The sequence below is a fragment of the Brienomyrus brachyistius genome, chromosome 10, assembly GCF_023856365.1.
Source record: "Brienomyrus brachyistius isolate T26 chromosome 10, BBRACH_0.4, whole genome shotgun sequence".
Taxonomy (NCBI): Eukaryota; Metazoa; Chordata; class Actinopteri; order Osteoglossiformes; family Mormyridae; genus Brienomyrus; species Brienomyrus brachyistius.
In genome coordinates this window covers 13,127,952-13,143,400 of record NC_064542.1, presented here as the reverse complement: position 1 = coordinate 13,143,400, position 15,449 = coordinate 13,127,952, and the positions used below count along the sequence as shown (strand labels likewise).

Here is a 15,449-nt window from a genome sequence, read left to right as displayed (position 1 = left end):
AAGAGATCCACCCCCCACCCCCGGTTGCCTCTTGCCCATTTGCGGCACAGGAAATAGAAATGATCATGCACCCACTGCTGCTCTGACCCACCCCAGAGTATTTTGAGGACAAATAAAGTACTACTGTAATGAAAAAAAAAATGTTATTGCTGTTCAGCTGTCAAAGAAGCTGAGTTTACGTTGCTTTTCGAAAGTCTGCATGGGGCAACCTGATAAATAACGAGTAAATAAGACTTTTAACCATTTCTGTTACCCCCCCCAGAGAGAGCGCAGCCGGGTGGTGACCGCGGCAAGGTTGCACCTAACAACTTTGAAGGCTCATGGGAAATGCAAGTTTCAGCCAAGCAATCGAGCCTCGCCAATGGCACGTCGCATTCAAAATGCACACATGCAAAGCACCTGCAAGCTATACAATTCTGCCACGCAGAATATATGGTGCTTAAGTTTGCAAGCCCCCCCCGCATGGCGTTGTAGGACACCTCCTGTGCACGATTACACCCCTCCCTCCCTCCACCCAATCCAAGAACTTGCCAAGGTGAACTGGAGTTGCCAACAGATTTAAAATCAGACGAAAGACTTTTTGCTTGAGGTTGAATACATTCTTTAAAACCAATGGCAGTGTAGACAAGGCCAAAACCAAAGATAACAGAAAATTTAAGGGCAATAAGTAATTAAAGTTTTAATAAATACATTAAAATGAAAGCCAACAAGCGTAAAAAGTAAACAAAGATGAATAGCATATTACATAAGGGATCGCTTCTGCGTAATAGTCCTTGTCGATGACACCGAAATCAAACCACATGATAAAACGCAGAGCAGATAATACAGCAGTCAAGCACTTTCAGGGATGAGCAGGGGTTTGACCAGACCACGTCGCCTCCATTTTGGGGGGAAAAAGCCCATCCTTCAACCCTCTGTTGTCATCACAGCACATCCTCTTCTTCAGAGCTTCAGTCTATGGAAATGTGTCCAGAAAGAGATCTGGGGGACCAAGGGTCACAGGCAGCCGCATCTGCTCATGAGGATGGACATAGGTGCACCCCTCCCAGATGCACATGCTGCTAAGGGGGGGCTTTGTGTCCTTGGTCCAACGGAAGCCCATCATCTTTGAGAGCAGAGTATGGAAAGAGGAGGGCGCTTCCAGGCAGTGGTTCTAAAACCAGGAAAGGGGACCAATGAGGGAGGAGGGGCAGTCAAACCTCAGAGCTAAAACAGACAGACAGACAGACAGACAGACAGACACACACCTCTGCCATGAACACCCTGTGGTTAGCACCTCAAAGGGATTCACTATCCGCTTTTTTACGCCGTGGAACGAAACACGCCTCTTTCTATAATCGATGCTCACCCGCCCCCTCACTCCTGAACAGAATTTCCATTTCAGAAGGTTACTATGGACGTTTCTTGGACATCACAGCTGTTTGGTTCTTGTCCGCGAGTCCTGCAGCATTTTTGTGCCCAAACACAAATAAAAACAGGAAGTAACCTGAATGGAAGCCATTTTGCTTCCTTAATGGTGCTAGAACCTGAATACCTGTTAAATGACTCTGTTCCAACAAGAGCAGAGCCACCCCCCCTTCTCCCTCAAATTATAAACAGCTGTTTTAGACAGAAATTTTCATGAGCGCTGATTCAACCTCCTGTGTCCTCAGGTGTTTTGATTCCTGCAACAGCATAGTCCTATTGCTTATAAGGTGTTCGCGGCGAGAATGCAGCTGGCAAAAAGCAAGGAAGGTGTGAAGACCGTCAACGTGGATGACATGAGGATGTATCTACACAATAACTAAAAAAGGTCTGAGACAGGAAGTCCCAAAACAAAACAGGAAGGCGGCCGAACGTGAAAGCATGTGGCTTTCAGCCCAGCAGACAGGGAGGAAACGACCCCCAGGAACAGCTTGTTGGGGGAGGGGGGGGCTTTCTTTACTTTGCATTAAAATAAAACCACTGTTGCCTGCCTGGAGACCACTTCCCTAAGCCAGGCGGTCTCAAAAGATGCATCAAACCCTCATTCTCAAAGACTGCATGTGTGAGCAATGTCTTCCAGGCCAGGTGATGGGAGCTACTGAAAGCAGCACTGGGGGCAGACAGTGGAGGATGGGGGGGGGGGTCCATCCCATGCTGAAGACTCTTTCTCAGCAGCTTCCTGTTTTGGAACTCCGGCTCCCATTCAGGATGTTGCATTTTCCTTCTCCTCCTTCCCCGGGTATTCCCCACTCTCCTTTCCCAACACCGGCAACTCACGCTATGTTCCCCAGGCACTCAGACGACGACGTGTCACAGAATGGGCGCCCCTGACTCTACCGCCCATCCAGCTGACAGGTCTATATACCCACAGACAAAGTAGAGACTTAAAAAAAAAAAAAAACATACAGGTTAAAATGTCATTCGTCATTTCAGGCTGACTGAAAAGAGCACATTAAAATGTTTGGACATCATGAAATCAAGAATGTTAATTTTTCTCCATATTTTGGGCGCATCCAGGAGTGACCAGGCGAGTTTCCTGTTCAAGGTGTGAGCGAGGCTTTCAGTTCAAGTTCGGGCTGCAGACCTCACATGTCTGACAAGCTGGGCCACAGCTGGCGAGATTGATGGTCACTGCCTCTCACCTGAAGGGGAGGCGCGGCGGAGAGTGGGGCTCACTGCACCACGCAGGCTGTACAGCACTGGTCCTGCTTCTCGGGCAGCGTGGCGTAGTTCATCTGCCTGACGATCTCGGCGAAAAGCTCGTCCACCATAGTCTTGCTCTTGGCCGAGGTCTCGATGAAGGGGCAGCCCCATTCTTGGGCCAGGTGCCGCCCGTCTGCGCCCGCCACCTCCCTCTCCGCCTCCAGGTCCACCTTGTTGCCCACCAGGATCAGCGGCACCTTCTCGAAGCGCTTCACGCGCACGATCTGGTCCCGCATAGGTCTGATGTCCTGGTTGGAGGAGAAGGGGTTATTATAAAGAAATTAAATAACGGACAACACAATCTATAGTACCTCAGGATAGTAATGCAGGCTGTAAAATACAGGGTAACACACTTAATATTAACACAGCACAGATGACAGGCACGGCCTGGTTGAAGCTAAGTGTATAGCGCCTCGGCACTTTGCACCAGAAGCCACTTGGGGCGGCTTCGGCCCTGGAGCACACTGGGCGACAGGTTTCAGATCCATCCTCCCCCACCCCCCATACGGTTTGCATTCATGGCAGCCAACTTCTTCCTCGCACAATGCAAACGTCCGCCGCTTCCGTTACATAAAACACATGCTTGTTTTAGGTTAATGTCAACACAGGCAACGGGACCGTGACATTAAAAACGCGTCTTATTTTCCCAGAGTGGCACAATTCGTCTTTAAAATCCGGATGTTAGCAAACGACATATTTACGTGCAGAGAGCCGCAGTCGCGCAGGGTCTCTGCTGCATATAAAAGCTCATTTCAAAGTGGCGCTGCACAGGATGCGTTGTCGTGCAATTAAAGACGTTGCAAAAGCAGTATAAAAATTATAATAAAACGATCTACCTGGAATGACTGCTGGTTGACGAGACTGTAGACCAGAATGAAGCCCTGTCCGTTTTTAATGTACAGATCCCTCATCGAGGCGAACTGCTCCGTCCCCGCGGTGTCGAGTATTTCCAGCACGGAGGGCGATGAGTCCACCTCGATCTCCTTCCTGTAGAAATCCTCGATGGTCGGGTCGTATTTTTCAATAAAAGTGCCCGTAACGAACTGCACGGTCAGCGCGGACTTGCCGACGCCGCCGCTGCCGAGGACGACCACTTTGTACTCCTTCATTGGGCTGTTAGGGGCTCCGGCGGGCGGGTCAGTCAGCTGGCCGCCTCCGATCACAACGACAACGAAAAAGAAAATTAAAAAAACTTAACCATAGTGAACACCCGATGGCCCCCGGGAGAAAACTATCCACCCCAAAAAACAACTTGACTCGAGTGCCCGTATTTGTGAAGCGACACTCGGCCGCCAAGCCGCATAAGGAAAAGAAACTAATTTAAAGAAAGACCCCCAAAGTATTGAAATTGAGCGCAAATCGCACGACCCCTCGCTCCATGTTCGTTCCAGACACCCTACTGCACGACACCAGTCTGCAGCCGCAGCATGCACATGCCTGGACAAGCAGCGAAACGCGCGGGGTGCCGCCGGCTCAGCGCTCGGCGTCCGGTCTGCACACTGGTATTACACGTCGCCTGCTCCGGGGTTTTCAGCACCATATGCACTGAGTGTCTGTGCAAGCCGTAGCACTTACATTAACTGCATCTAGCCGGTATAGCAAAACGCCATCAGACGTGGCTAGAGGGAGACGTGCACTCCTCTCCCTGCCGGCTGTGCCATTCCCAAGACACCTCCCTTTTCCTGGCTGACTTAGAAAGGTGCCTGTCTGTGCTCTTAACGTCAGCTGTGATTTGATCCTCAGTCCTTCATTATTACGGCAGATCCCCCAATAACGCTGACACTGTAACACCCCTCAGATTATCCTCTCCCTCTTTTTTTAATTCTTGAGCCTTCGTCTTACTATCCGAGATACCAAGGCGCTCGCCTGCAATCACAGCGGCATAGAAGCAAAACAGCCTCACGTCAATTAGCCCAGTCCGAACAATAAAAGGAGGATTATATTGCGCTCATGCTCTCAATACCCTAGCGCAACACCCCAGCCGGCTCCATATTAATCAGAAGGAAATTCTTATCTTTTCTTCGCGTATACAGAGTGCAAATGCGGCCAAAAAAGAAGGCCACGAGACCGCGGCAGCTCTCTGTTTTGATTGGCGGAAACGCCGAGATTTCGGGGTCGTCATCGGATTCGGGGCGGGGCTTGAGGACAGGCAGGAAACTGCCCTCGTGCCTAGGTGCGGTATTCTTGGTGTGTTGTGTCTGCGGAAGTCTGTTTGGCGTTTCTTCTTCTTTTCTCCTTACCAAAGAGATAAAATACTAAATCATCATAAATATAGCACGATTCGAGCTATGGGAAAACAATTTGGTTACAACAACTATTATTAACATGTTATTGACAGCAAATCACTAGAACTCATTATCCAAAGAAATTTGAGCTGTAACTAGTTACAACAATATTCCTGCGCAGTATATTTAGTTCCCAGTTGTCGCAGTGCCCCGAATCCCGGACCTATAAAACAATTTTGTTTAATGGCAATTCCTGTGACACCAAGGTGTACTTCAGATTTTGTCATCAACTCTACCTCTAGCCTGCCACCAGTCGGCGCTAAAGTAAATTACATTTAAGTGCTTTGCGTTAGCGTGTCAGTGACTGACGCGTGTTTTGTTGCCAACTCTCATGCATCTGGCGTGACACTCACGCTTTCAGACTATCAGGCTCACGCAGAAAATCTTATTCCGTATTCTAATCTATTTAATATTCTATTATAAACCTATAATTTGCTATATCAAAAGCGTTGAGGTGGTTTGCAAACCCTACCGACTATTTTAAAGGTAATAAAACAGATACATACATGTGAATGCGTGTGTATGTGTGTGCAGACTTGTATCGAATTGAAAATGTCATCCAGCCAGCTGACCAAAGTTGGCAACCCTGACTTACAGATACTGAACAACGACGTAAAGTTTATGATTTGTCAGACTTTCTGGGTGCAATCATAATCGCATTTAAGATGATGAACTTGATTATACATCCCATTGGCCAGCTGAGGAAACAAACATTCCTTGATTCTGGGATGGTGATATCATTGGTGTATTGACTCACGCAAGGTCGCTGATCGGACGCACTCATTAGCTCTTTAATGGGCTGAGAGGACCCAGGAAATGCAAAGAAATTCATCCTACCTCTTTACGGATAAGCTATTTAGTCTTGGAAGCAGGCCTTTGGGAACGGTCATTAGAAGCGAGACCGAGAATGGGTGATTCTTTAGGCCTGTTTGCATTCTTCCCTCCATTGCCTGAGCAGCGCGGTACCTGGAAACCAGTGCTCTGCTTCTCATTCATTCACTCATTTGTTAGCCAATGGGATATTTATTCTTCGACATGTATTGTCTCTTAAATACTCAAGGTGAGAGGCAGCGACCATCAATCTCGTACTTACACACAAGTCTGAAAGGGAGGCCACTGAAAGAAGATCAGTGTGAACACCAATACCTGACAAGTACCCCGGTCAATGTAAACTACACACGGTTGTGATTTTTGACCTGTAGGTGGCGACAAACATCCAAAAAAGGGAAACTGACAATTCCAAATTAAGTCCGAGTTTTACCGCTGACCATGTCTAAGGTAAAAGACTGGAAAGTTGCACGCTGAGCTCTGATCTCAGTTTACACTTATTCACCATCACAAGTTTGTTTTCAGAGAGGAAAAGGGGAGTTTCCAAGCACATTGCAATCCATCCATCCATCCAATCCTTGGTCAAGTCAGAGTCACAAAGAAGCACATACATTTTTAATACCTGGAATAGATGCCACAGTCTATATTTTCAGTTTTGTACAATGTTGAATATCTAAACAGCCAAGCTAATGACTATGAAACCCAGAACTGGAGTAGGGAGGGTTCATGATTTACAAAGCAAGTCAATACAGATCTAACGTATTGATAATTTCCTAAAATATGGACAGAACACTGGCTCAGTGGGCTGCACTGCATCCCTAGGTTTGTGGGTCTGGGTGAGGTTCCTCTCCTGTCGGGGGGTCTGCATATTCTCACATGGCTGTCCTACAGATACTCTAGTTTCCTGCCGAAATTGCGCATATTGTGTGATTGTGTGAGTTCCTGCCCTGTGATGGACTGGTATCCTGTCCAGGGTGTCCACGGCCCTGTGTCCAGCACTTCAGTTCTCACCATCGCCTTGTACTGAAAAATTGGTTATGGAGAAACAAATGTGTGGAAATTCCCCCCCCCTTTATTTAACATGATGTTATTAAATAACAACATACAGTGTTGTACAAGCTGAACAAAGAACATCACAAAGGAACCAATGTGTGAAAAATTCTTAAAATGTGTTTGTGTGTGTGGGCAGGTGGGTGACATGCAAATGGTGTGTTTTCCTACATACAACTGCTAAATATCTGATATGTTTCTGTGGTTTAGTTATTTCCATGTGTGGGCATTTCAGGATTAACCCGAACGGCCATGAAAGCTCACTCAGTTGTGGTTCAGTAAAATCTACATTTTATGCTTTCTTTGTGACGTAAGCCTGGGGTTCATATACACAACACAAATATCAAAATAAAAAAATGCAAATATGCAAAAGTACAGAGAGTACAAGTGTATGTATGTAACGGTTAATGAAATTAGGCTAGTAAAAGCAATTACACGAAATGACACAATTTTAAATATACATTTTGTATACACTGCATTTGTAATATGAGTATCCGGATTTGATTATTCAATTCAATTCAATTTTATTTGTTTAGCACATTTTCACAATGTTACCTTGTCTCTAAGCGCTTTACATTATCCCTGCCCAAAGTTTCATACCTCTAGGGTTTAGGGTTCACTATGGACAGAGTACGCATGTTCTCTCTTTCACACAACATAGACTCACAGCTCTGCTTATTACCTGCTGCCCATTTAGTTTCTCACTGACAGGTCATTCTCATAAAAAGGGACTTAAAGGGGACTGTATAAGGAAGCTGAAAGTGAAGACTTCCTATTCGATGTAGCCTTCGGATTTCTACCTGAAAATGCATTAGAACTTGTCAGTTAATTATTACACTAATTTCCACAACTGCCCATTAATTGACCATCAAGAACATTTACAGGACAGGGATAAGCATTCCAGGGCAGTCATGATGTTCAATAAACAGTCATGAACATTTGAAGGGTATTGATGATCTTCTGTGGAAAGTGATTAGCCATTGTAGGGCAGTGATGAGTTTTCATTGGAAAACAAGAGGTTTTCAAAGAGGAGATAAGCCAAGATAAAAACAGGCTTTCAAAGAAATGTGGAAGAGGATGTCTTCTTCTTTTTGTCACCTTGCTATTTCATCATGGTTCTGCATTTTAAAAGCTGTTGCAGAAAGAGTGAGGAGTAACAGAGGGGGAGAGAGAGAGAGAGAGAGAGACCTGTGATCTCCACTGCCAGTGAATGACAGACAGGAGGACAGAAACAGAGAGAGCATAATTTTCACTGGACGCTTTGAAGTCGCATACCTGGTAAGAGAGCTCGTGTACTGTGTTCAGTATAACTCACTGACAGAGTTAAAACGATTAGCGTTGAGAATTGGTAATACTACCAAACACTATGCTACATAAGTGTGGTTGATAGATCAATTAACAGAGAATAATTATGAACTATAGGTGCGACATATTAGTGTTCGTTATTTTGGAAAATAAGGCTTTGTTCTGTATACAGTAATAATGCAACCTAACCCCTGGCCGAGATAAAAAGCTGCAAGATAGGGTGGCTGATAAATAGTGGGAAAAGATTGTTATGACAGTAGATAATAGAAGAGTCACTGTGTTAATATGTTGTATGTGCTACCTTAGTTCCTCCGTGGTCTGTGGTGTGGGTGACATTTCAGAAAAGAAGCTGATTTCAGAGATGAAATTGTTTCAAAAAAGTTGCATGAAGGAACCTTAAACTCCCAATTTATTCTGCATGTGTCTGACAGGAAGCGGCTTCGAAAGCCTTCAGGTGATGCAAAAACCCAACTCTTATGGTTGTAGCCCTAATTGGAGATTCTCTTTAAAGTGTTTTATAAACATTCCAATATAATTGATTTTTAATGTATTTCATCTATGCTAATTATTTATAATAATACCATAAACCTCCGGTGATCCTGACCAGGGTTAGGGATTGGAAGATGCATGGGTATCTGGATTGATCATAGACCCGTTAGAATAATAGGTAATATAGATTTATTTTAGCCTTTATTTACCATATCTGATAAATAAAATTCTCTTTTTCTTATTACCCTGACATTTACATTTATGGAAATGAATCAGACGCCAATTTGCACAAACCACTGTATTCATCACATATGTAACCTTTACTCCTCACTGTTGTGTATCTTGTGTCTTATATTTATTCTCTGTCTGCATTGTGCCCTAATTGTTAGTTGTCTATTGTCATGGTGTCTCCAATAGTATCAAGCTAAGGCAATAAAAATGTCCTCTTCCTTTGCTGGTGTGACAATAAAGATTCTGATACTGATTACATATGTGACATGTGTGGAGTTTGAAAGTCCGTAGCCTACATGTATGTGAACTTTTGTCCTCAACTCTATTTCTATTTTCTTATTAATTTTTCCGAGTGCTTGTGGTCAGGAAGGGGAGAAGTTAGTAAGTAAGATGGAGTAACATGCTCTGTTGCCTAAGGACTGGGACACTCTTCTTTAACGGAAGTGTCCTGAAAGCTGAAGGCACAGAGCTGTTACTCCATCTACATATCTACATATCAAAACTCCATAAGCACAAGTGATGATGTTAAAGGTGGGATTCTAGCAGAAGTAAGGATGAAGGATTCTGATAATATGGGCGTTAATCTCTAAATAATAGCAGTACCGGACCATGGTTGTGTGACTGCAGTTGTACCTCTACTTCCCTCAGAGTGGCGCTGTACTCCCATCCCGTCCTACAGCCATGTCGTCTGGGGGCTTCGCCTCTGTGTTCTACAGTGAGCCAGGTGTCCTGGGTCTCCTGGCCAATGTGTTCAGCGCCTCCTACGTTGCCCTGCAAAACTTTGCTCACTTGGGGACGGGCAAGCCAGCCCTTGGTGTGGAGAACACGCTGGCAGGTGAGGTTTGAGCTATGCGCCGTGCATCATTAAGATCAGCGCGTTGATTTTTCCGCATCGTACTCCTATTGGGCGCGGTCCAGGTTGACTGAGGTTCCGCCCACCTCCTCCAACTCAATTCACATCATGACCTGCGAATTCCCCCAGCAGAGGAACAATTTGGTACCATTTAGTAGAGGGGAGAGGGGCTAATGGTTGACAGAAACCTTTTATTGCCTGTGCCTGAGCAATAACAGCCATCGTCGATGCTCAACTAACACATTTTGGGAAAGTGGGTGGAGCATCACTGGGAGGAAAACTACACAAACAAACAAAGAAAATTGTATAGTCATTGTATATTAAAATATACTCTATTTATACAAACACGAATGTTTATATGATTATGGTTTGGTATCAGCTGGTGTCCACGACCAGGTGTATAATGCAGGTCGTTCTGAACATTCGGTACCTCACACCTCCGTCTCCCTGCTTCCCAGGTGTGCACCTCATTCTGGTCGGGGGCCTGGTCCAGCTGGTCGCTGGGCTCCTGACCTTCCGTAAATACGACCATCTCTCCGGCACCACTTTCGTGGCCTTCTCAGCGCTCTGGGGAAGCTACGGGGCCACGCGGCTGGTGCTGGGCTCCTGGGAGATCGCAAACTCTGGGGTGAACATCAGCCGCACCTCAGAGGCCATCACCGGCTTCACATATTCCATAGCCTTCCAGAACATCAGCTCGATCCGGCCGCCCATCGTCGAATCGGCTGTGGCGGGCATGGTGCCCTATATCGCCGTAGCCTTTATCGTCACCTTCTGCTCAGCCACGGCCAACTACTTGATGCCGGTGGTGTTTGGCGCCATTACAGCTACGCTGGTGATGGAGGCCATCGGTCTGAGGGCCACTGCCGCCCTGGGGGTGGCGGGGGGCCTGCAGCTTGTGATCATGGTGGTCGGTCTGTACAGCGCCGCCGCCCTGCTCCTCAAAGGCATCTACCAGCGGCACGTCCTCCCCGGGTTTGGTAATGCGCCATTCGATGTGCTCCTGCTGGGTGCCGCCATCAAGTCGACCGAGAGGAAGCAGGCAAGGAAGGCTGGCGAGGAGGACGAGGAGAAGAAGAAGAACAGCAAGTATGCAGAGCCTTTCGCCCTGGGCAACATGGCCGATACGGTGGCTGCCACCATCCTCGCCTTCCACAGCTTTGGCTACCCTGCCTCCTTCCAGGTGGGGGTGCTGTGGGTCAGCATTAATGCTGTGGCCCAGCTGATAGCCAGCTACTATGCCTGTCTGCGCGGGGACGTCTTCCACTGCAGCAAGTTTGGGCTGCACTGCACCTTCTGGCTGGTGCTGGCTTGGGAGGGGCTCGTGTCCTCCAAATTCCTGCCGACAGAGGTGGACCAGGTCCAGACCGCCCAGCTGGGGGGCTGGTTCTTCCTCCTGGCGTCGCTGTTGCCGTGCCTGCTGTCGCTGTGCCGCGACCGGGCCGAACTCTTGCACAACCTGTTGTTTGCTCTTGTCACAGTGGCGGCGCTGCACCAGGTGCCCAGTCACTCACGGGGCCCCTTCATGGGGGTGACCCTGTGCTTGTATGCCACCTTCAGCCTTGGCCTGTCGTTCATCAGTTTGGTGAACTCCATTGCCGAAAAGATCCTGATCTCCAGGGGCACCCGATTCCTCACTGCTGGCAAGTTGCAGGAGATGCTGTTCGGAATTAAGCGTTGCTTGACCCCCTACCCTGCCTCAGTGCCCCCAGCCCCTGCCTCCCCCAGCCAGCTCTCTGCACGCCTGCCAGACACCCTGTTCTTCCTTTGCAATGGGCTGGCAGCTTGGGCGGCACTGGTCACACCCTCCGCCAGCCTGGCACAGGAGATGCAGGTGCTGCCCGGGATCCTGGTCCCTGGAACCGTGATGCAGCTCTACGTGGCGCGGCTGCAGGTTCGAGGAGGCCGTCGGTTTGGGCTCACGGTGCCCTTCTGTTATGCAGCCATCTGGTCCACGTGGGCTTGTCTCAGACTGACAGGTAACACATTTCATTTATCTATCCAAGGGGTTCCCAACCCGTGGACCAGTACCTCTCTGGTACCAGTATTCCATCAGACTCTTAGGAGTACAGTTAGCTCTCATCCTGTATTTTATTGAAATATACAGTATTCAGAAATAAAATGCTATGTTGTGTATGGATCCCGGAAAACACGCTACTTGTTCCGTATTTCTATTCACATCACATTGTGTCCCCCACTTTACAAACACTAAAGGCAGGTGGCTTCACTGCCCTATTAGTCCTACAAACCGTGGCGTGGAACTAAAGCCAGTTTAGCCCGCTGGCGAGTGACCTCTACCTGCAAGCCACGCCTGGGGCTGAAACGTCTCGCTCACAGTCTGCCTTCTCCCCACTCTCAGGTTCCCCTGTGGGTGCCGCCACGTTCTCTCTGCACGCCCTCACTGCAGCAGCGGTGTCCTTTCTTGTCATCAACTTTTTCATCATCATCATCGGTGAGATCCTCTCTGCCGCTCCCTTAACATTCCCCCGTCGATGGCGCTGGCAGCGCACCTGGAACGAATGACCTTTGACCCCTTCCATATGCTCCTTCTCCCTACAGCGGCTTACAGCACAGTGGTTCTGCTGGTGCTTGCTCTGACCATGGAGGGCCTGATGATCTGCTTCCTCCTTACCACCTTGGGCAAGCCTAGCTTTGATGCAGAAGGTCAGAATCCAGGATACAAGCCAAAATAAACTGACCTTCTTAATCCATTTAGCAGTTTAAAGGGAGGTTGTTTGTTAAATCACTCACTCACCTAAATCACTATTTCTTTGCTTAATCTTGTGGTGACAGTCCACTGGCATTTCATCCATTGTAACAGCAGATAATGCTGCCGGCAGTTATTCTTGACGTCTCTCCTTCATCCCACAGTTGGCCTGCTGGCTTTCTTTGGTGTGATGTGCCTTTATGGTGCCACTGCATCCCTGACCAATAACATCTTCGAAAAGAACCTAATCCCACTGGGCCCCAAGGTCATCAAGGTCAGCAGAAAGTCATGAGATACTTGAGTGCTTCCTGTTTATATTAAGTACAGTGCCTAGCAGAGGTATCAACCCCCCCTTAAAATGATCAGACCTGCCTGAATTACAGACTATGCATGTACATATTTTTCCTGCCAGTATTTTTTATTACAAACTCTTAGTCTGTCACAGTATATGTCAAAATCAATGTCATTAAAACTTTTAAAGAAAGTCAAAAACTTAAATTCCATTTTCACAAGTATTCGACCCCAACGCATCAGCATTTGCTGGAGCTCCCTTTTGCTGCAATAACAGCTCTAAGTATTTAGGCGTGAGTAGCTACCAGCTTTTTACATTGTTAAGTCATTTTTATCCATTTTTCATGGCAGACTCGCTCCAGGTCCTTCGGATTGGGTGGATGTTGCTTAGTGACAGCAGTGGCTTCTCTGCATGATTTACAGCTGCACAGCTGCATCACTGCATCACAATCATTGTCCTGCTGAAATGTGTTTTCCCCAAGCTTCAGTTTTTTTTTCAGATTGAAGCAGGTCTCTCTCCTTGCATTTTGTTTCATACAATTTAAAAATCTTTCCAAGGGTAGCGAAACTGCTGAGGGGGGGCGTTACCACTGGCAGAGGTCAATTGTAAGATGACTGTGTCCTTGGTAAAGGAGTATTTGTAATTGGTGTCTTTTGCCTCTTTCAACCTGGTGCGTCCAGAGCACAGGCATCAAAAACGTATGCAAAAGGCATTTTTCAGTGTTTGGATTTCATTAAAAGGTTTGCTGACCAATTATTGATTTTGAAAATTTATAGTGAGAGACTGTGTTTGCAATTAAAATACTGACAGGAAGAATGTGTATATGTACCATTTATAATTCAGGCAGATCTGGTCATTTTATGGGGCGGTCAGTACTTTTGCAAGGCACTCTATTTGCATCACTTGGGGGTGAGACTAAGCATTTTAAGTCACATTTATCCATCTACTGTTTCATAGTGGGCATTTTTTTATTGAGTGACACCAGAGTGCATCCTGGGATTTGTAGTGGGTAAATAAAAGTTCCAGCCAGAGCCTTACGTTAATGACACGTAGGTGTGTTTTCCGACCAGTCGTCGAAGCCCAAGGCCGTCTGTGGGACAGACCCTCCTTGTCCCTGCCCAACCTCTGAGAAGACCAGCGGCCTGCGAACCATCGCAGACATCCTGGGTCGAGGGGGTGTGTGCGGCATCCCATCTGACACGGTGTACACGCTGGCTGCTTCGTGCTCCCACCCATCAGCCATCCAGCGCATCTACAACATCAAGGTGCGGATCCCCATCCAGTCACTGTTCCCATGGATACACATCACGGTTACCAGAAGCACCAATAGATTCTGTTCCCTACCATTGTTTCCAAAAAGTAGCCATAGAAATAACTGAGATATCAGACATAATAAGGGTGGTGTTTACTGCTGAAGCAGGAATATGAATGCAACTTCAGGGGATTAATCCCACACTGCTGCCGTGGGTGATGAAGGGGTTTCATTGCTGCAGGAGAGGCCAATGGAAAAGCCGATTTGCCTGACGATCGCCAATCTCAAGCAGCTGGAAGCCGTCAACCCGCCGTTCAGCCCTCTGCTGTGGGAGTTCATGCGCCATGTGTATCCGGGCGGCATCGGCTGCATCGTCCACAAGGGACCATGGCTGCGCAAACTGGGTGCGTCTGGCAGGACTGGGCCTGAGAGACAGCTGTTAGCCACAAGTCAGCAGCTTGTAATCGTGCAGACGGTTTACGTTACGGAATGGGGAAGCTGGAAGTGAAGCAGAACCAGAGTGTTTCAACACAACCTGCTACTTTTGAAGTCAAACCACAACCCCCCCCCCCCCCATCTCCCCCCCCTCCCCAACCTGCTGTAGGAGTCGGTGAGGCCTATGACTACGTGGGAACCAAGGACTCAATCATGATCCGGATTTCGGACCTGACAGTGACGTGCCACCTCCTGAGCATGACAGGACCACTGGCCATCACTTCCGCCAACCCCAGCGGGGAGCCGGACAGCACGCACCATGACATGGTTGTAACGTGAGTGTGCAACCCTGACACGCACTCCGGCGACCTGCAAAATATTGCCTGCCTTGTATTCTTACAGTGATTCCCAGCATTCAGAGCTGGAGGGGATATTTGCTCTGGTTGGATGGGGATTATTGCTGGGATAACACTCTCTGTCTCTCTTCTCAGGCGTTTGGCGGACAAGCTAGATGGCGTGCTATGTGACGGAGACTCCACCGAGCTGGTGTCCTCCACCGTCGTCATCTGCACCAAGATTGACGAAGGTTGGTAGACATCTGCTCCACCCGAATGCCTTCACGCCCCACTGGCACACTACGTGACAGTCTGCTTCCTCTCTCCCCAACAGGGAAGCTCTCCTTCCTTAGGGAGGGGGCTGTGTCAAAAGCCAAGGTCCTAGAGATCTTCGAGAAGGTTAAAAGCAAGGTGGCTGCCACGCAGAATGCCTGAGAGGAGGGACTGCATGTGCAGGGACACCCGAGGAATCACAAGACACTGGACACACCAAGACGTGGACATAAGCTCCTGGGACACAGACACAAAGATACATCACACAGGAAGTCAGAGAGACAGAAACACACACACAGAGCCAGGAAGTTGCTGCACACTGAAATGCCACCCTGTAGTTAAGTCAGTACTTACTTGAAATGGTGAGAAATTGTTACAGTGAAGACTACAGTATGTGTTCAGGGTAACAGATCTTGCATTTAGATAAATGAAACAGTGAATTTTTTT

General features: G+C 47.6%; 2 protein-coding genes across 2 annotated transcripts; one reads left to right on the top strand and one right to left on the bottom strand.

The window, feature by feature from the left end:
* Positions 1–653: 653 nt before the first annotated feature.
* On the bottom strand, positions 654–4,741 carry rap2c (RAP2C, member of RAS oncogene family). The gene is made up of 2 exons (XM_049029283.1): positions 3,504–4,741; positions 654–2,915 (listed from the first exon to the last, which is right to left on the bottom strand). The coding sequence occupies exons 1-2, from the start codon at positions 3,774–3,776 to the stop codon at positions 2,637–2,639; spliced, it is 552 nt and encodes a 183-aa protein (XP_048885240.1). The 5' UTR covers positions 3,777–4,741; the 3' UTR covers positions 654–2,636.
* Positions 4,742–7,981: 3,240 nt separating this feature from the next.
* LOC125750348 (uncharacterized) lies at positions 7,982–15,442 on the top strand. Its single transcript, XM_049027988.1, has 11 exons — positions 7,982–8,108; positions 9,504–9,690; positions 10,167–11,687; positions 12,068–12,160; positions 12,268–12,372; positions 12,580–12,689; positions 13,778–13,972; positions 14,201–14,363; positions 14,564–14,729; positions 14,886–14,980; positions 15,064–15,442. Exons 2-11 carry the CDS (start codon positions 9,537–9,539, stop codon positions 15,162–15,164), a joined length of 2,703 nt encoding a protein of 900 aa, XP_048883945.1. The 5' UTR covers positions 7,982–8,108; positions 9,504–9,536; the 3' UTR covers positions 15,165–15,442.
* Positions 15,443–15,449: the final 7 nt, after the last annotated feature.